At 42.2% G+C, this 20032-nt stretch overlaps 1 protein-coding gene across 2 annotated transcripts in view; it reads right to left on the bottom strand.

The window, feature by feature from the left end:
• The window catches only part of MAML3 (mastermind like transcriptional coactivator 3), a 413629-nt gene that overhangs the window by 161105 nt on the left and 232492 nt on the right, over positions 1-20032 (bottom strand). For both annotated transcript variants that reach the window (XM_043603933.1, XM_043603943.1), the window contains exon 2: positions 7895-9520. In XM_043603933.1, the coding sequence (XP_043459868.1) occupies positions 7895-9520 (1626 nt within the window). The remainder of the gene's footprint in view (positions 1-7894; positions 9521-20032) is intronic.

Genomic DNA, 20032 nt, shown 5'->3' with positions numbered 1-20032 from the left:
CTATTACATAACAAATTCCTAAAACTTTTTCTTTTCTGCTATTTACTCTTCGCCTCATATTTCTAAGACTCTGGCAGAATATCAATCAGGATTTTCAAAATATGCCAGTGTGTTTATGGAAATTACTTATTACACCCATCAATACGAACACTTCATTTATTTTCTGGATTTTTGTAGCACTTCTGCCCACTGGTTTCCCCTCAGTCGGGAGGCCGTGGATTCAGTCAGTGATGAGTGTTCTGTCAATATTTTACCTTGCATCTGAGTTGCCGGATACTATTGGCTTTGTCAGGGTCATGGAACCTAAATTGTTTTTATAGTCCTTGAAGTAAGTCAATATTTTCAAGATTCTAAAAACTATTCAATGGTTATAATCACGAGATCTTATTCTAAAGAAGCACGACGATCATGTTGACACTGCTGTCCTTTTGAAGGCATGTATTTGACATATGTAAATTTTATGGTAAGGGAGCGCTTTAGGTTTTATGAAACCAGCTCTATTAAAGCCCCAAATGTTAGAAGCAATAATGTGAAATTTGCTGTAAAACATAAATTTTCATATTAGACAATATTCGATATTCAGATAGAAAAATGCTGAAAGCCACTGAGGGAGCCTCTGGTAGGCTGAACACTCACATTTATCTTGGCTTCCTCCAATGCCTCATTACAACGAAAATAAAGGGATAAAAATGATTAAACACTCAAGAACAAAGAGGATGGGAGATAGCAACAGCAATTGAGGGGTATCAACAAAATTTTGGAAGATGAAAATCAGATGGCTGAGTGGTAAACAATTAGCAGCTTAGAGAAGGCTAAATCTAAGCCTGCGCGTAGGGGAAGCCAAAAATAAAGCAAGATGATTCAAGCCAAAGAATGCTATAAATTCTCAGAAATTAGAAGGACCTCTAAATACCAGGGTGGGAGGTGGGGCTCACACAAAAGTAAAATTGGTTTAAGTCCTGTATAATTAAGAGGTTGACCAGATATACTCCCCCACACTGAAAGTAGGAAGGTACACTACTGAGAGAAAGATTAAGCCACAAGTCTTTGGAATCCTGGATCCCAGCCCTAGCTGAGGGTGAACTGAGGAGCCATACAAAGACAGGGAGTTGATTGAAAATCTACATAATATTTAGTGAGATGCCCCTCACCATCGCCTCCACCTACCAACTCCCTTCCTCTGCTCAGTTCTAAAAAGCCAGCCTCCAGATTTACAAATTTCAGTAGTGAGATTGAAGGAATCTTTTCTGACTGGCCATAGTGGGTAAAAATCTACAGACACTGACCCAGTGAAATGGCTGGGTCCTAGCCCGATCCATCTATAGCAAAGTCCCACATATGACAAGCCCTGTCTGAGCACACAGAGCAACTAATTAGCTATATTGTGCCTCATTCTTAAAATAATTAGACATTTGAGAAAAGCTTCTAACATGAAAGAAAGAAAAATCAAATGAACATATGGGTAAAGGGTGCTTGGGAGAAACCGAGACAAAGCAGAGATTAAGAGAAAATGTAATTTAATTTAAATGGTAATATCCTCAAATCAAAAAGGGTAAATGAGAGAACAAGAAAGAACTTATGGAACTTTGAAATGTGATAAATAAAATAAAATATTTAATTTTAGAATTGGAGGATAAGGTTAAGGAAACCATATAAAACATAGAACAAAAGGTCAAAGATATGGAAAACTGAAAAGATAGGAAAATTAGAGAAGAATCCAGGAGGTCCAATACATGATGAGGAAAAGTTCCAGGAAGTTAGAAACAGAGAAAAAGGAAGGCAGAAATAATCAAAGAAATAATACAAGAACACATCCTAAGAACATTTTTTCCAGATTTCTTAAGAAAAAGTTCATAGTACCAGACACAGTGAATGAAAAATGGCTACGTTAAGCAATATCGTTATGAAATTTCAGGAATACAGAGAAGATCTGGAAAGCTCTCAGAGTGGGGGAAAAAAAAGCATTACATACATAGAATGGGGGATCCAAATTTCACTAGATTTTCAACAGTATGAAAGCCACAGGATCTTGAAGAAATGTCTCTGAAATTCTGACCAAAATGTTTCTAAAGTATAATGCTACAACTGGCAAGCTGTTCGTAAAATGTGAGGATGAAGTTATTTTCAAAAATAGTTTTCACGAAAACAATCTCTTGAGTGCCCTTTCTTAAGAAGTTCTGAGGATGTGCTCCAGCAATTTGAAAGACTAAGCCAAGAAAGACATAGAGGGATCAAGAAAAGAGGTAATGCGACTCAGAGAGGGGTGAAACATTCCAGGAATAATGGTGAGGGGCAGTGACAGTACTTCAGTTAAGTAACAGACCAAGAAAACTGTAGACAGAAGAAGCCTGGAGCAAGAGGGTATAAACCTTCAGGGGAGGCACTGAAGGAAAGAAAGAGCAATCGAGGAAGAGAAAGAGAAGAGAGAAGGGAGAGGGAAAAATTGGAAAGAAAATATAAGAAAAATAGATTGTTTGATATTTGATCATACCTCAAGTTTTACAGAGTCAGACAAGTTTGAGGATGGATTGAAGGTAGCTGTAAGGAAAACACCAATTAAAAAAAAGAGGTCATTATTAACTCCAGGGAAAACAAAAAGTTGTACAAGAAAGGAAATAGAATTGTAATATGCTACATAATGAAATTGTAATGTGCAATGCAAAAATAACTCATGTAAATACGGAATACTTTAAAATCATAATTTGTGCTATAACTAGTTATATTGAGAGTTTGGGGAAAAGAAAAAGAGACTCTGTGTGTGGCGAGGCGGTTTATGTTTGTAAGGAGGTAGTATAAGCAGGTTAAATCCTCATCTTCTATAGAGCCAACTAATTGAAAAATTGAGAAACAGCAGTTGATGGAGATGAATAAGATTGAAAACAGCTTAAGAATGGAGGGGATGAAGCAGTGCACTCCTGCTTCTCTCCAGAAGCCTTGCAATACTATTTGACTTTCGAAACTGTGTCATGTATTATTTGGATAAAATAAACAACGTATTTTGAGGAAACGAAACAAAGGGGCTCCAGGTTTTTAAAGATAAGGAAAATGCATTTCCAAAGAGATTTCCAAGATGGCTGTGAATACTAGAGGTCTGTGCTTTTTACGTAGATTTTATGGCTAAAAAGCTCATAATACTATATCTCACATGGTACCCAGCAAATTTTGGTAAAATAAAATTGAAAGGGAAAAACATTCTACAAAATCTGAGCACACATATTCTCACTGTGACATCCACAGCCACACACGGCAAAGGCCGTGTAAAGAACAAAGTAGCACAGTAGTCTATGATTTATCTAGTCCTAGGATAGTAACTACTAAAAATTAACATCACATTTTAGAAATTAATCACTTTCCACAGTTCCATGGAGGAATTAGTTTTGGCTTTTGGGTATCCCTGGAACCTTCCTTGACCAGGAGGCAGTCTCTTGCTTCTGGTTTACTTCTTTCAAAGCTGCTCCACTGTTTTTTTGTTTGTCAGACGCAGAGACTGAGTTTGCTGTCCCAGCAAACTCATTGTTGTTCTGTTGGTTCAAGATAACCACCTCCTATCATAGGATTCTTTTTAGACCTGTCTTTCCAGTTCTTCTATTTGATCTCAAAAGCAGCTCTGTGTTATTTTTACTAATGCTCTCTCCACTGGAGCTGATAATCAAGTAAACACAGTTTGGGCTTGAACTTTGATAATTGCCATGTTTAATGATTTATTAAACATCGTTATGTTGAAGACACAGTGTTAGGTACCATGAGAAACAGCAAAAACAGAGAGACAGACACGCACAGAGAAAGAGAGAGAGGCAGAGACAGAGAGAGGGAGAGAGAGAAAGAGTGAGAGTGAGAGAAAGAAAGAAAGATCTTGCCTTTGAGAAATGAGATTAGGAAAAGATAATAGATGGACATGAACAAAGTAAGTTCTGGTTATTTCAACCCAGAAACACATGCTTTAAAAATTAGAGAGCAATCCAGAAGGTCCAATATATGATGAACACAGATTCCAGAAAGTAAAAAAAAAAAAAAAAAAAAAGGAAAAGGAGAAATGATCAAAGAAATAACAGAAGAACATAACCCAGAGAAGATTCTAAAGCTTGTAATGGAAATTTTATTGATACTTTCAATGTCACTGTTTCAGTTGAAATTTTATGGGAATTAAGAAAAAAGGTAAAAAGAGGATGCAGAAAGAAAAAGGAAAAGAGAGTGAGTGTGGGGAGCGGGTTTTAGAGCCATCTCTAGAAGTGGGGATTCACAACGAATGTATGTAAATGAATAGAAAATAATGGTATCACTTCAATCCAACTGGCAAAGTGGATAAATAAGGATTTTTAAAAAAGAATTAGTGAAGGGGCGCCTCAGTTGGTTGAGCATCCGACTTCAGCTCAGGTCATGAGCTCGTGGTCTGTGAGTTCAAGCCCCTTGTCAGGCTCTGTGCTGACAGCTCGGAGCCTGGAGCCTGCTTCGGATTCTGTGTCTCCCTCTCTCTCTGCCCCTCCCCCGCTCATGCTCTGTCTCTGTCTCTGTCTCTCTCTCTCTGTCAAAAATAAATAAACATTAAAAAAATTAAAAAAAAAAAGAATTAGTGAAGCATAAACCTTTTTTAAAATAGGGGATCTCCTTTGCTTAAAAAGTATTTTTCCTGATGACAGAATTAACATACACGTATGGTAGAAAATTTAGAAAACTCAGTTAAGTATAAAGAGGAAGATAATAATCACTTATAATTTTACCAACCCCAAATACCACTCCTAATATTTCAGCTATTCAATATTTCTCTATACATGTTGAAAAACACAATCTGGATTGTAACATACAAGCTATCGTATGATCTGATTATTTCACTCATCTTATGAGCATTTCCATGTGATTAATCACTCATTAATATCCTGATTTTCATGTACGTTATTTATTTTTCCACAATATTTATTTTGGTCCCCATTTTTCACTATCATAAGTTAACATCATGAGCATAATCTTTGTACATAAATCTTTGTTTAATTTTCTAATTGTAAGGGGTAACATATGAATTCTGAGTAGCAGAATTACTAAATAAAACATATTTGGAATTTTTAAAGAAGCTTTTTTGTTCCTAGTTTTTGGTCCCCTCTTTTAAAAAAATATCCAGGTGAGTGAATTTCTATTCATTTCTGAAAGAAACGACATTTTCTGTAAATCTCCCAAGTAAGTGAACATCTGTATAAGATAATTACCTTAAAATAAATGTTTTAGTATTATTGGCTTTGATTTTCAGTCACTCATTAAAACTAAGTGTTGATCGTGGTCCTTGTGGCCAACAAACAGTAAAGTGAATTTTCACTAGCAACAGCAGAAAACAAATTTGAACTACACCTATGTATAATTATATTTTATATCACGCCTGTAATTTGAGCTCATATTTGTGCAATGTACTTGCATATAGTGTAATTAACTATTCTGAGAGCTATGTAAATACTGCTCCACAATCAGGTAAAAGCATGAAATAAATGGTATGTTTGCAGAAAGATATTCACATGTTTATATATGTATTTTGAAGCTTGTTTCAAACAGTGGTGAGTTAATATTTCATTAAAAAGTGTGCTTTTTGCTTGATGGTTCTTTTTGAGGTTAAGAAGTGATTATTCTAATGAGGCCTCAAACAGGCGGATTCTGTCTACCCTGAAAGTACCTCATGAGATGGAAGGAAAAGAGGAGGAGCCCACAGATTTAATCCAGAAAACCATCACTTTTGTTTCTACACTTGACTGAGTCCTTTCAAAGCATGACCTCTGTGGCTCAAGGCTTCAGTTACTCACAGTTAGGCAAGCATAAGGACCTGCAATAAGTACCTTTAAAATGTGTATTCCAGCAAAGACAAGGACTTCGTCCCAAGTTAGCAAATTTCAAGACATTTAATGAGGGTGGGAAGTGAGGATGGGTTCACACGGCACCCACGTGTCTGCAGAGCCTGTGAGGTGGAATTAATCATCCTAGGTCTGGCTCGGAGGAAATACCTTTCTGTAGCTCCCGTAAAAACAGCAAGTGTAGGAGCACAATTTGTATTAAGATTAACAACAGACCATTCTGACAGCCTGTGATCTCATAAATGTCTGACGTGTCCGGGCTACAACAAACATCCCTGTTCGTTGCCTACATTTTTACCTCCTTCAGAACCTAATATTGAAGTGTATAAAATGTTGCATTTTCCAACGGCATTTTTTTTTTTTTAATGAGACCAAGATAAAACATAAAAGCTCCCATTTCAATGGTGTTTTTCTACCAGCTGCTGATTACAGTTGGTGGAAACCAAACCGTATTTCTATCCCTCCAGACAGAATTTCTTTGGAGCTGGCCGGCATGTGCAGACAAGAAACCACTGTGAGGTTTTGGGGTTGGAAGGCTGTGAAGGACAAGAATCGAGCCACAGAGCTCAGGCCTGTCTCTGCAGGCCAGCACGGGCTCCTCCTGTGCAGCCTCCACCGAGCTCAGGGAAGGTGGGTGTGGGGTGGGGCGGCCATACTGGGACATGCAAGATGCCAACAGCCCCTAGTGACGCGAGATCTGCCTGCAGTACTTCCCAGTGCTAGAATGTTTCCAATTGTGGACACACATCCAAGCGCTAGTTAGAACCTGTTTGCAGAGGAGAGCCCTTAAAGCAAAGACTCTTGTGTGAAATCCTCAACTACGAGGCAAATGTCACCATCCTAAGAGGACTAAGGCACAATGAGTTCACCCATGTTGGAGGAAAGTCAGTAGATCAGTGCATTTCTCCAATCCCTTATTCCTTCAAGGAAGATAAGGTTTGTTTAAGGAGCTTTGGCTACATGGGACACCTGGGTGGCTCAACTGGTGGCGCGTCCGACTTCGGCTCAGGTCATGATCTCTTAGTTCGTGGGTTCGAGCCCCGCATCAGGCTCTGTGCTGACTGCTTGCTCAGAGCCTGGAGGCTGCTTCGGATTCTGTGTCTCCTTCTCTCTCTGCCCCTCCCCTGCTCACGCTCTGTCTCTCAAGAATAAATAAATGTTAAAAAAAAAAAAAAAAGGAACTTTGGCTGCTTGCTACACTGGTCAGGATGACGGGAGTGAATGCTTGTCAATGAGGACTCACACTCCCCAACTGACTGCCACTCATTTTTACCATAGACCATTGAGAGCCCTACACCCCTAAACCAGAATGTCATAAAGAAAGACAGTGGGAACAGAGGAAAATTTATTTTGATCGGGCACTAAGATATATATTCACCATCAAATTTTCCTGAATTAGAGCTGAACCGGAGAGGTTTTATTGCACTCCCAGGTCACGAGGTTGAAACAGCTTCTAACTGTGCGAGTTCAGCAACAAATGTTTAAATGCTGAATGGTCCTACAAAAATCTATCCTCCACTTCCCTTTGAAAATACAGAAAGCTCTCCCACCTTGAGACGTCAAGAGTCCACATTTCCATTATTCGCCATTCAGTAAGATAGGTGAAGATGGTTTAGGGCCTTATAAAGCTGATGCAGAGATCCCTAAGTGCTCTGGCCTTGCCACCAACCAGAGCCGAGGACTATATGACCCGGGAGAGAAGCCACAGAAGAATCAGCATGTTTTGCCCTGCGACCTCTATGGCCTGCCTCTCTCTCTCTCTCTCAGTGAGAACTTCACCTGATTTCTGGTTTCTTCTCTGCCGGCCGGAATGAAAGAAGTTTGACTCCTAGGCATCCAAACACAGGAAAAGTCTCCCGTACCAACCTTTCCCATCTCTTAGGAGAAAAGAAACAACAACAGCAACAACAAAAACACCCCAAACCCGGCAACCACAGGAGGTGGTACAGGAAGGATTCTGCAGGTAATTACAGCCCGCCCCCACGGCCGCGTGGAGAGCATCGCCCGTGGGCAGTGGGAAACGCACCACCAGCACCGCTCCAAGGGCGCCTCGCTCTCACACTTACCTGACCGTGGGACGGAAGTGCGGCGTAAGCCATGGGCTGGCTCATCACTCCTTTCTGTTTCAGGAGGAGCATGCGCTTCTGCTCCTCACTCAGGTGCGCGCGGGGAGCCTGGAGCTGCGGCGGTGGCGGAGGCGGGGGTGGCTGCTGTGGCGGGGGCGGGGGCGGAGGCTGCTGCTGCTGGATGTAGGGCATCAAGGGGTTTTTGTTGGGGTTGGCCATCGGCGGGGTCATCCTCTGACTCAAGTCTGCGTTAAAATGGGTCAGAGGCTTAGTGTTGCCGTACGTGAGAATGTTGTGCTGTTTGTTCAAGGAGTTTGTACCCAAGTTATTTGGCTGCTGATTGATCATATTCATGTGGTTCTGAGGGAGGTAGTTATTCATTGTCGTCTTCTGCAGGTTGTTTGCCATGGGAGGCACTATGGGGTTTTGGTTGTTAAAGGCTTGGGGGTACATCATTGGGCTATTTGGTTTTTCTGCAGCGAAAGCTGCCCCGTAGGGGCTGGACGGAGGCCCTAGAGGAGACCAACTCGAAGTCTGGTTTGAATGTTGCTGCTGTTGCTGCTGCTGCTGTTGGTGTTGCTGTTGCTGTTGTTGCTGCTGCTGTTGCTGTTGCTGCTGCTGCTGTTGCTGCTGCTGCTGTTGCTGCTGCTGCTGCTTCTGCTGCATGAGTTTGGCCCTTTGTTGCTGCTGCGCAGCCATCTGCTTGAGCTGTTCCGCTGGAGACATGTCGGAGCTGGGCACCGCCATGGGGCCCGACCCTGAACCAGCCACTGTCACTCCTGCCGGATTAAGGAGATAACCATTTCCAGGCCGAGGTGGAGCCTGGCCCGGAGTGTGGGCTTGGTTTGGAGTTTGAGGGGACTGGACAGCACAGTTTGCTGGTGAGCTGGCGGGGTTTGGAGCTGCGGGAGTGCTGGCAGCAGAAGGTAAACTAGTGGCCGTGGAGACAGTAGAAAAGGGAGGACCCGAAGAAGAAGGCCTCGCCTGGGGAGAGCCCATGGAGACGTGTGCAAAAGGAGAGTGAGAGGGGTCGCTCTTCACACTCACACTCTCCTGGGAGAGAGGGGTCTCGGTCGCCGGCTGCGAGAATTCTGGCTCCTTCTTCTCTTCAAAGTCTTCGTTGAACAGGTCCTGTATGTCATCTTCGGGAACCGTGTTGGCCAACTCATCTATTAGTTCTTGCCACTCCTGGTCATTCAGGTTAATGTCTGAGAACAGCTTGTTCTGATTGGAAAGAGACGTTTCTGATGTGTCTATGCAAGTAGGGTCATCTAGAGGCTCTTGCTTGAGGTCCTTGCTCTGCAGGATGGTGAAGCTATCCTCCAGGTCACTGCAACCATTAACAGGAAGTTTGATCTCTGGGAGTCTACCATTCTTACTTAGATCTTCTAGAAGCCCGGGCGTGTGACTTCCGCTATTCTGCAAGGGCAAAGAAGGCTTCAGGTCAAGTTGGTGAAGAGGAGAAGCTGAAGGCAGCGGCATGTTGATGGTTTCCATCCCTGTGGGAATGTCCTTTCGTATTCTCTTGCTGGTTGGAGAAAAATTCCCATCACAAGCACCATTCTGTTGGTCTCCATTAAGTGGTGATCGAGCTCCTTCCAACTTCCTTTTCACGGTCTCTTGGAGCTGGAAAAGACACAGGAAAGAGGGTACGTAAACCTCCAAGTCATCATTTACTCTTTGAGCGAGGGGATGTAGCTGTGAACCAACTTTTAAATGCGTTAGAACACACAAGAAAGACGTTCTATGTCTAAGTTCAAAAGTAGCCAGGCTTCAAATTCTGTGGGAAAAGGTTTTATCCAAAAGAAGAGCCCATGAGGCTGAAAGACAGGAAACAAACTAAAGATTGGAGGGTGGGGAACAAAAGAAAAAGAGACAGTTAAAGGCAGTACTTCTCTTACAGCAGAGAATCATCTATTATTATTTCCCAAAGTGATGTTAAATGTGAGACTTGGACCCAAAGGTGTTATACTTAAGGAAGATGTTAATACCCATCTTAACTTTTTCTCACATCTTAACTGAAGACATCAAGGAATTAAATCAACAATATTTAAAAAAAAACACTAAAAATACTCTAAGAACATGGAATTTAACACATTTACTGAGTAGCACAGAGATGAAGATTAATGGTTAACATAACCCATAGTAACTTCCTTTCAGTTCTTATTTACTTGACCTCCCAATACTTTGGGATCTAGCAGTTCACACGTCTCTAAAAGCATGCTTCCGTTGCTTTCCATGATAGCACATTTTCCTGGATTTCCTTCTTTCTCTCCATTTGCTCTTTCTCAGTGTCATCTAGTCTTATGCGTTTTGTTCCTGCCCATTCTACAGGCCTGCATGATTACATCCATTACAACAGCTTTGACTATCTTCTCTAGGCTGGTGACCCCATAACAATGTACCCAGTCCAGGCTTCTCTGCTGAACTCCACATCTTCTTCCTGGATGCTTCACAAGCATCTAAAACACCACATGTCTCAACATTAAGCTGATTATCAAACACGATCCCCACCCATGTTAACTGTCTCAGTATCTACCCACTTCCGCACTCAATATCTCCTCAGCTACCCTAACTGTAAACCTGAGCATTCTTCTCAAAACATCTCACATCACCAATCACCAAGTCCTATGGATTCTCCATCTAAAATATCCCTCTAACATGCCCCCTCATCTCCAACCTCACTGCCACTATCCTAGGCCAGAATACCATTTTCTCTCACTAGATCGTTGTAATAGTCTCCTGATTGGTCTCTTTGCCTTGCCTCCATTCATCTATCCGTTCACTCCTTCATCTGTTCTTTTGTCCATAGCTTTGCTCTCCAACAATCTATTCTCTAAACTGCTACCTCTTTCAAGATATATACTGCCCTTCCTGTTTATAACCCTGAAATGATTTCCATTGCCTTTAGATTAAAATCCAGACTGAGCCTACTTCACCTGGTTTCTGCTCATCATTCCAGGCTCATCTTCTTGCTTCTCTGTTTGGCATCACCTCCCTGTCCCCTGCCAAACATTTTCTATCAACTCCCCTGAAACGCTTTCAGGTTCTTAAATCTGTCAAGCTTCCTTCGGCCTCCAGGGCATTGTACATGTTGTTTCCCCCTCCCCCCAAAACATATTCTTCCCCCTCTGTCTCCCCACCCCCAGGTTAACAGCTACCTATCTTTCAGGTTATATCTTAGATTTTACTTCCTCTAGGAAATCTTCCATCCCTTCTGCACGCTAACTACTTTAGGTACCTTCTTTGACCCCCCAATATTGGGTTGGATATCCTGGAATAAGTTTTTCCAAGCAATCTCCACTTCCCCATTACAGTTTCTCCCATACTTTGGGGCAACTGCATAAATGTCTGTTTAGTGAGCTCCAAGAAGGCAGGGACTATGACTGACTTGTTTACTGTGTATTCATGGGGCTGCACCTAGTGTTTAGGTTCATAGCAGTAGTTAATAAGTAATGACAAATTGAATAATTAATTCTATTGTCTAACTCACAGAAGCTGGAAGAGTTGAATTTTAGTCAGAGCAGGAAGCAGCCTTATTGACCATAAGGAAGGCCAGACTTGGAGACTCTACAAGAGTAATGGGAACTCTTACCCTGCAGACTGTTGTGTCCACTTAGGTGGACTTATTTGAGAAGTCCAATTTAGAAAACTCTTGCTAACCCTATGGATTTATTAACTATAAACCTAATTCATCTGTCTGCCCCCGTCCTTTCTGTCACAAAGGGCCAATGTGTGGGGCTCTGGTGAAAGAGTTTGGCAAAGAGTAGCTCCTGGGAAGTGCCTGCTGAAAGACCAAAGGAAGACTAAGTCAGGTTACAAGGGGTTTCAGTAACTCTGCAGAGTTGAAGGCAGGACGGCATGAGGAGGGGGGAGGCAGAATGGTCCTCCCCCTGGGCACTCTCCTATTCTTGGCAAAGGTGCAGTGTATTATAGAAGCAAGAAAGAGAGGAGCAGAATTCCCTCTGACCCCATTCTTCACTCACACGTGGAACAGCCAAGGCTCTGGAGGAACCCTATGTATAATAAAACCAATCTGCAGATGATGTGGGGGATTCTAAGCAGTGCCACTTTATTGCTATTCTCTCATAAGTAGAGAATTCCATTTCAAAAGTAAACAGAAAAGGTCCTTGAATAAAAATCCAGTCTAACCCCTGTTCCCAAATCTTATATGTTTAATCACAAGACCTAACACTGTCTGCATTCACTGGTAGAAGCCCCAGAATTGCTGAAAACAAGGGTCTAACTGGGACACACTGGAGTTTGACTTCAAAGAAAACACGGGTTCAATCCATCCTATTAGGTAGCAACTGCTAGATAATTATGTTATTTATTGAACATACCAGAAAATTGTGGTTGTGATCATAGGCATGGCAGATATTTGAATGTAGCTCTAACACACAGCAGCAAGTTCAAATATCACAGCTTTAGGGCCTAAAGAAGAGAAGACTTGGGGCCCTCGGCACCACCTGAAGCGATGTTAAAAAAAAAAGGCAGTTGTACAAATGAAACTGAGTTTATTTTAGAAAGTTCATGTCCATCATTCTGTTCTAGGCCATGAAATGGATGGGACAGGATGGGGAAATAAAGACAAATGGTCTGTTTGTTCCTCTGTAAAACAGTGGTGGCTTAGAACATGCTGAAAGGTAGGTCCATCTGGGAACCCCAAGTTTCACCTCTTCCCAGCTGAGGGGGCCTACCTGGGTAGGGAAGTATAGGGCAGTAATACAAAAACAGGAGCCTTGGCCCAGTAGTTAGAATGCCTGGGTTCAAACCCAAGACTTCCTCCCTCCGCCCAAGAGTTAATACATATAAATGTTGTCTGGTACTTAATAAATGTTAGCTGTGATCCCTTCCACTAGAAAGTGAGTTATATGACAGGAGGGATTTTTCTGTATTGTTCACTACTGGGACCCCAGTAGCTCATAGTTGATAGTCGATAATTATCTGTTAAATGAATGAATCCTGGAAAACTTATTTAATTTCTCCTAAGTTTTGGTTACTATATCTGCAAAGTGGGTTAATAATATTTAGCTCATAGAGGTTCTGTGAGAATGAACTTAAATGTAATAATATGGAAAACACTTAACTTCAAGCCTGGTACCCAGTAAGCACCAAACTAAGTCTTAGCTATTACTACCTTTAAATTCAGTGATACCATACTCAAAACTGCAACGGAGATAGACTGCTTTCTGGATCTTCAAAATACAAATAGGTAGAATGATAATATTTCTGTTCCCTAGCTGGCAAAATCCTAATGTTTTCTAAGCATCTGGTGTAGCTTTTTTAATATGAACAACAAAAATCAAATTTGCAATTCAAGCCCAAGTCCAAGTGCTAATGCATTCGTGTCCTAGATTGTAGAACAGCACTAGATTGTTGAGGTTCAAATCGAATGCATTTTCAGCATGTGACCTGAATGGAACTGCTGAGTATTTCCATTTCCTTGAGGGCCTAATATTCTCTACCGCTGGCCCCTTTAACCAGTATCTTTTTTTTTTTTTAATTTTTTTTTCAACATTTTTATTTATTTTTGGGGACAGAGAGAGACAGAGCATGAACGGGGGAGGGGCAGAGAGAGAGGGAGACACAGAATCGGAAACAGGCTCCAAGCTCCGAGCCATCAGCCCAGAGCCTGAGGCGGGGCTCGAACTCATGGACCGCGAGATCGTGACCTGGCTGAAGTCGGACGCTTAACTGACTGCGCCACCCAGGTGCCCCCCTTTAACCAGTATCTTGACATACATTTCATGTATCAGCATTTGGGAATATAAGAAAGACATCACTGAATATGCTATGTTGTAGTTCCATGTTTTGTTTAGTTGTGTCCGAAACAGTTTAGAGCAATCTTAGTATCCCTATTGTCTGTTTCATCATCCTTTGCCGTATGGAAAGGAAGTCTGAGAGTCTAATTCTCTTACACCCCTCTTGGAAGATAGAAGGAAGTAGGCAGGAAGAGATAGAACCTGTGAGCTTGAGAAGGCTGAGGAACTTACAAGCACTCTGCTCAATGAGCAGGAGGACTGTTCACCGAATATGGAGGCATCCCTGTGAGCCCCTGCCACCCAAGGACTCAGATAAGAGTCTGAGCTCAAATGGCTTTATCTTAGGGACTCCCTGGTCCTTCTGCTGTACAAACCTGGAAGCCTCTTAGTATGATTTGTGCCCTTGCGGAAGAATCACAGAAACTCTTTACTGAGCATCAGCTCCCTTGTCCCTGTATTACTATTATTACATATAAATGTTTTCTCCCATTAAGGGAAGCTGCGGTGGCAGGGGCTGAAGCACGCTGTTCATCCAGTGCCTATGACAATATGGGCTGCTATCATGTGTCAATTACTCTGAAGGAAACAATTCCTCCTCCATAATGGCTTGAGCGCGAGTCTCCCATCTACTGTGTGGCTTGATAGCTTGTGTTTCTGTGAAATTGTGTGTGTATGTGTGTGTGTGCACATGAGAGAGATAGAGACAGAAGTGGGGGTGGGGGTAGGGAGAGGGAGGAACTGATAGACACAGAGAGAAACTGAGAGGCGGAGAGAGACAGAATGGTTTGGGAGGGGTGATATGACAGCTGGACCAATAGTAAGAAGAATAGCTTTGCCTTTGGGGTTATAAAGCACTTTCACACAGAATCGTATTTTATCCTCATATAAAACCTTTGGGACAAGTCATGTGCTGGTCTTATGGGTCTACAGGGAAAAGGTCAGTGTTTTGGTGGGGTAGATGACACCCATAACAGGGATGAGGAACATAGCTAAGATTACCAGGCCTCTGCTGACATGGAGGGGCTCCCTTAGGGGTCCCCTGGGCCAGAATATCCACACACAAAAAGAGGTTCTTTCTGCCTTTTGACTTTTAGCAGTGCTAGTAAGTTCAAAAAAACTCATATTGCCTTGTCCCTGATTTTGCATGAAACTGGGCAGGATCATGGACGGAGCCTGGTACTATAGAGGATGAGGTTACTATTAATAATGAGGTCTTTAAGATGAAAGCCATTGGGGGTAAGCCATCAGATTCCTTGTCTCGTAGGAGACAATGGTTCTAAAAGGTAGGTTTTATTGTAACTGTCTTATGGAGAAAGAACTTCAGGCATAGAGAGATTAAGTGAGATTACAAAATTACAGAGCTGGGGTTTGGGGGTGGGTAAGTGGCTCAACCCAGGTTCAAATTCAGACTCAGGTCTGACTGCAGAGCCCACACCACACCCTGGATGGCAGAGTCTGGCTGTGCCTTCATCACCAGCACTGGACTCCGATGCTAATCGTCATAATGCTCTCTCACACTGTCTTCAGGAATCATCTTTGATTCCACTCTTTCCCCACCACCCACACCCAATTATACCTCAAGAACTATCTGTTCTTATCATCTTCGAATTTTACTTTCATCTTCCACCCCCAGTGCCACTGCATTAGTTCAGATCATCAACACTTCTCTCCTGTTTTCTGCGGCAGCTTCTGAATGACTCTCTCTGCCCCAGGCTTGCTTGCTCCCCTCCAACCCATTCTGTACACTATGGCTGTGAATTTCTTTATAACGTGTGAAACTGATCATGCCCATTCTTCACCTGCACAGCTTTTCTGGAGCTGTCCACTGTCTTCAGCATCATCTAAATCCAGCACAGAGGCCCTCCACAACTCAATCCTCATCTCTGCTTACTTACTTCTCCTGTCTTAGCTATCACCTCTAACCTTCTTCCTTTCCACCTGTCCCCCAACACCAATCAGCTCTAAGTCTTTGGCTAGACGTAATTATTTGCAGTTCTCAGGACATACAGTGTTCATTCTCTTGTCTCTCTGAGCCCTTGCATATGTTATATATACTCTTATCCAACTTCTTCACCTGACCAGTTCTATTTTTCCTTCACAATCAGTTTACACATTACCTTCTATACAGTCACTCTTGACAGTCCCTCCCACAAGTCCTGATCCCGGGACCATCCACGTGCTCTTGTGGCACTCTTATTTTTTTTTTTTTTTTAACGCTTATTTATTTTTGAGACAGAGAGAGACAGAGCATGAACGGGGAGGGTCAGAGAGAGGGAGACACAGAATCTGAAACAGGCTCCAGGCTCTGAGCCATCAGCAGAGAGCCCGATGCGGGGCTTGAACTCACGAACCGCGAGATCATGACCTGAGCCGAAGTCGGATGCTTAACCGACTGAGCCACCCAGGCGCCCCTCTTGTGGCATTCTTAAACACATCGTACTGTAACTGCCTTCCTTTTTCTTCGTGAGGCTGTACAAATGAATGCTAGAGCAATCTCTCAAATAACTACACCAAATTTATGTAATTGTTCCCCGAAGTATGCACTTGAAAATAGTGGTCTGCCTAGAGTTTTCATGATAATTAAGTAAATGTACAATTTATTTTGGTTATTTTGAGATGCTGGAAATGGCTTGTGGACTGTCCCCTGCTTAATATTTTTGAGGACCCTATGGGTTCAGGGAATCAGAACAACCAGAGAGCATATGAGGAGAATTGTGTAAAGGAAAGCTGAAACTGAAACCCAGAGATTTCATGTGCCATTACCAAGGCCAGATGTTTTGACAAGTGTGTGAACTCAAAATGCTGGATATTTTCATGGTTGAATTTTAAATTTCCATACCAAGACTTTAAGGGGTTTTGCACTCACCAACCAAAAGTGTGAGTGAACTTTCTTCACCATATCAGAGATATAACCATTTCCCAGGACTTGAAGACGAAATGGAATTTCAGTTTGCAGATGCTATAACTAATTTAAAGGCTCAAAGAGAACATTTTGGCCATTCTGATCTGCTCTGATCAAACCAGAAGATGATTCACTGTATCAATTTTCATAGGGTTATTCTCTTCTCATTCTACCAGCAGATCATAAGCTTATGAACACATGGATAAATTTGACGTGCTTATTTAATGTATTTGTAAAGGGACGCAGAGTATTTGCGTGTTAGATATTTTATTAGAATGTGGATAGTGTGCAAAAAACACTTCCAGAACTGTCTACCAGATTTAAGCACCCTTAGAAAGGATCTTTTGAGGTTTATTTAGAGGTTCAATTTTCTAGGCCATTCATTATCCAACTCTAAAGTGACCTGGAGAGCTGTTATAGATGCAGATTTCTTGGTCCCATTTGCACAGTTTCTGATTTAGTAGCTCAAGGTGGGATCCAGAGCGGGACACAGGTTGGAGGCACAGGTATCTACAGAAAAATTTTTTAAAGTTTATTTATTTATTTTGAGAGAGAGAGAGCGAGAGAGAGAGAGCAAGCGCACGCACACGAGTGGGGGAGGTGCAGGGAGAGAATCCCGAGCAGGCTCCCCACTGTCAGTGCAGAGCCTGAGTCGGGACTCCAGCTCATGGCACTGAGATCATGACCTGAGCCAAAGTCAAGAGTTGGACGCTTAACTGACTGAGCCACCCAGGTGTCCCTAAAGAAATTTAATAAAGACCTCAATTCCTCTGAGGTAGTTGGCCCAGGACCCCTAGTTTTTAGAAATTCTGATCTAGAATAAGAATTCTGTTGGGAGTTCTGACATTCTGAAATTGTTGGTTTGATTTTTTTAAAAAATACACATACACACAGAAACTCAATGTCCATATAAAATGCTCCTGAGTTAATTCATGATAATTCGGGACAGCTCACAAACAGGACTAAGAAACAATGCTCTAGACTGTTTTATTTCAAACCTCAGAGGACCTCAAATTCTGTAGAAGCCTGCTGGACTTCTATAAGACTTTTCATGAAAAGGTTTAGTTTTTACATTGTAGGTTTCTCTGAGCAAAGTAATATCCTAGACCATTTTCTCCCTCCATATTTATATACTTACCTTCACTTTCATTCAAAATTTTTTTTAACGTTTATTCATTTTTGAGACAGAGAGAGACAGAGCATGAATGGGGGAAGGTCAGAGAGAGAGAGGGAGACACAGAATCTGAAACAGGCTCCAGGCTCTGAGCTGTCAGCACAGAGCCTGACGCGGGGCTCGAACTCGCGGACCACGAGATCATGACCTGAGCCGAAGTCGGACGCCCAACTGACTGAGCCACCCAGGCGCCCCAGCTTCACTTTCATTCAAATGAACCGAGGGCACGCTGTATACCCATGTGCCAAGTGCTGAGGGGTGGACTCAGTCCTACGAACAAAGACCACACCCAAAGTAAACGCATGTCAGACATGTATTGACAAAAGTTTTGTCAAAAAAGTTTTGAGTACTTTTTTAAAAGGCGATCTATGTGGGGGCGCCTGGGTGGCTCAGTCAGTTAAGCGTCTAACTTCAGGTCAGGTTATGATCTCGCAGCTTGTGAGTCTGAGCTCCACGTCAGGCTCTGTGCTTACAGCTCAGAGCCTGGAGCTCCTGTGTCTCCCTCTCTCTGCCTCTCCCCCGCTCATGCTCTGTCTCCCTCTCCCTCTCTCAAAAAAATAAACATTAAAAAAAATTTTTTTTTAAACTTAAAAAAAAAAAGGAGATCTATGTGAAGGGCAGAGCAACACAAAATGAAAAAGAACAATCTTATCACAACTCCTGAACTCTTCCCTTGTTAGCCTTATACACTCCTAACATTATTTTAGAGAGAAAACAACATTACTACATAATAAAAACCATATGAAGTAAAAATACACACATATACACACAGGCTATTTTCCTGAAAGCCAAGAGTTTAAAACCTATACTTGTGACCATCCCAGGGTGCAGCTTCTCTGAGCCTGATCATTGGGAAAGGTTGGGTCTCTGGATGGAATGTCAGCCACGAGCAGTTAGAAATCTCCATTTTGAAATGCTCCAGGAAGAAAAGGATCATCTTAAAAGGGGCCTCACCCTCCTGGTGGGCATCTGTAACCTCAGCCACAGAGGCCCAAGGAAATGCTGGGGCACTGCTCAGAGCCCCTGCTCAAGGGCCATTGAGAACATTCCGGGGGACTTTGAGGTTATTTTTAGAAATGACCATGATCTTTCTCCTTTCTGCTATGAGTCAGACTTAAAACCCTATTTCCAAGTAGAGTTAGGCGTACACAAGAGTGATCATGCCTCTTTTCAGGGTTTGAAACATGGATGCTCACCCAGTTCCAGCTGCGAGGTGCCAGAGTAAGGTACTCTTTAAAAGCATTTAAAACTTGGGGGCACCTGGATGGCTCAGTCGGTTGAGCGTCTGACTTCAGCTCAGGTCATGATCTCACGGTCCAGGGGTTCGAGCCCCACATCAGGTTCTGTGCTGGCAGCTTGGAGCCTGGAGCCTGCATCTGATTCTATGCCTCCCCTCTCTCTTTGTCCCTCCCCGGCTCAAGCTCTGTCTCGCTCTGTCTCTCAAAAATAAACAAAATGTTAAAAAATATTTAAAAAGTAAAAAAAAAATAAAAGCATTTAAAATTTGTGTGTGTGTGGCTGAATTTTTATGAATGCTTTTATCCTTTAGTTTTTCTTACACGTGTAACAAGCACCAACTGAATATACAACAACATATTGGGAAGGGATCATAAAACATCAGCAGCGGTGGCAGTCAGGGCCCTTGACATTTAGAAACGCTAAATCCCAAGATCTCAAATCTCCGTACTTCCAAATACATAAATGTTCATATAGGCTCCTGGCTTTGTCTCAATTGAACGAATAAATTATTTTTCATCACAAGCCACACGAACCCTGTATACTTTTTATTTTTTATATCCGAAGTTAGGATATTTTTCACAAGCTTCATACATGTAGTTCCAATTGGTACTTCAACAATTCTTAACTACTGGTTAAAATCCGGGACTGTTATCTCTGCAAATGTCAAGGTTATCTGATTTTCAAATCTCCTCCCATAGTTTTCACTAGAAGGCTCTAAACTTCTAAGTTTGTACCCAAGAATTTGATTCACTGCTTACTAAATGTTTCAAGATATCCTTGTCATTTAATATTCTAGTTGGCTGAGAGCTTACCCTGTACCAGGCATCAAGCTAAGTGCTTTACATATATTATCTTGATTAATCCTCACAACTCCATGATAGATGAGGAATGGACTCAGAGTGGATAGTAATTTGTCGCAGGGCACACAGCAGAGCCCTTTTTAGTTCCACTTATTCTCACCTACTCTGCTCTTCTGCGTCTGATGACTCCTGTCCTGATTAAACATGAGCAAACCTTGCTTAGAAATTCTGGGGAAGTGTTTTAGGCACCTGTGTCAT

This window comes from Prionailurus bengalensis, chromosome B1 (genome assembly GCF_016509475.1).
Source record: "Prionailurus bengalensis isolate Pbe53 chromosome B1, Fcat_Pben_1.1_paternal_pri, whole genome shotgun sequence".
Classification (NCBI taxonomy): Eukaryota; Metazoa; Chordata; class Mammalia; order Carnivora; family Felidae; genus Prionailurus; species Prionailurus bengalensis.
This window is presented reverse-complemented; position numbering and strand designations above follow the sequence as displayed.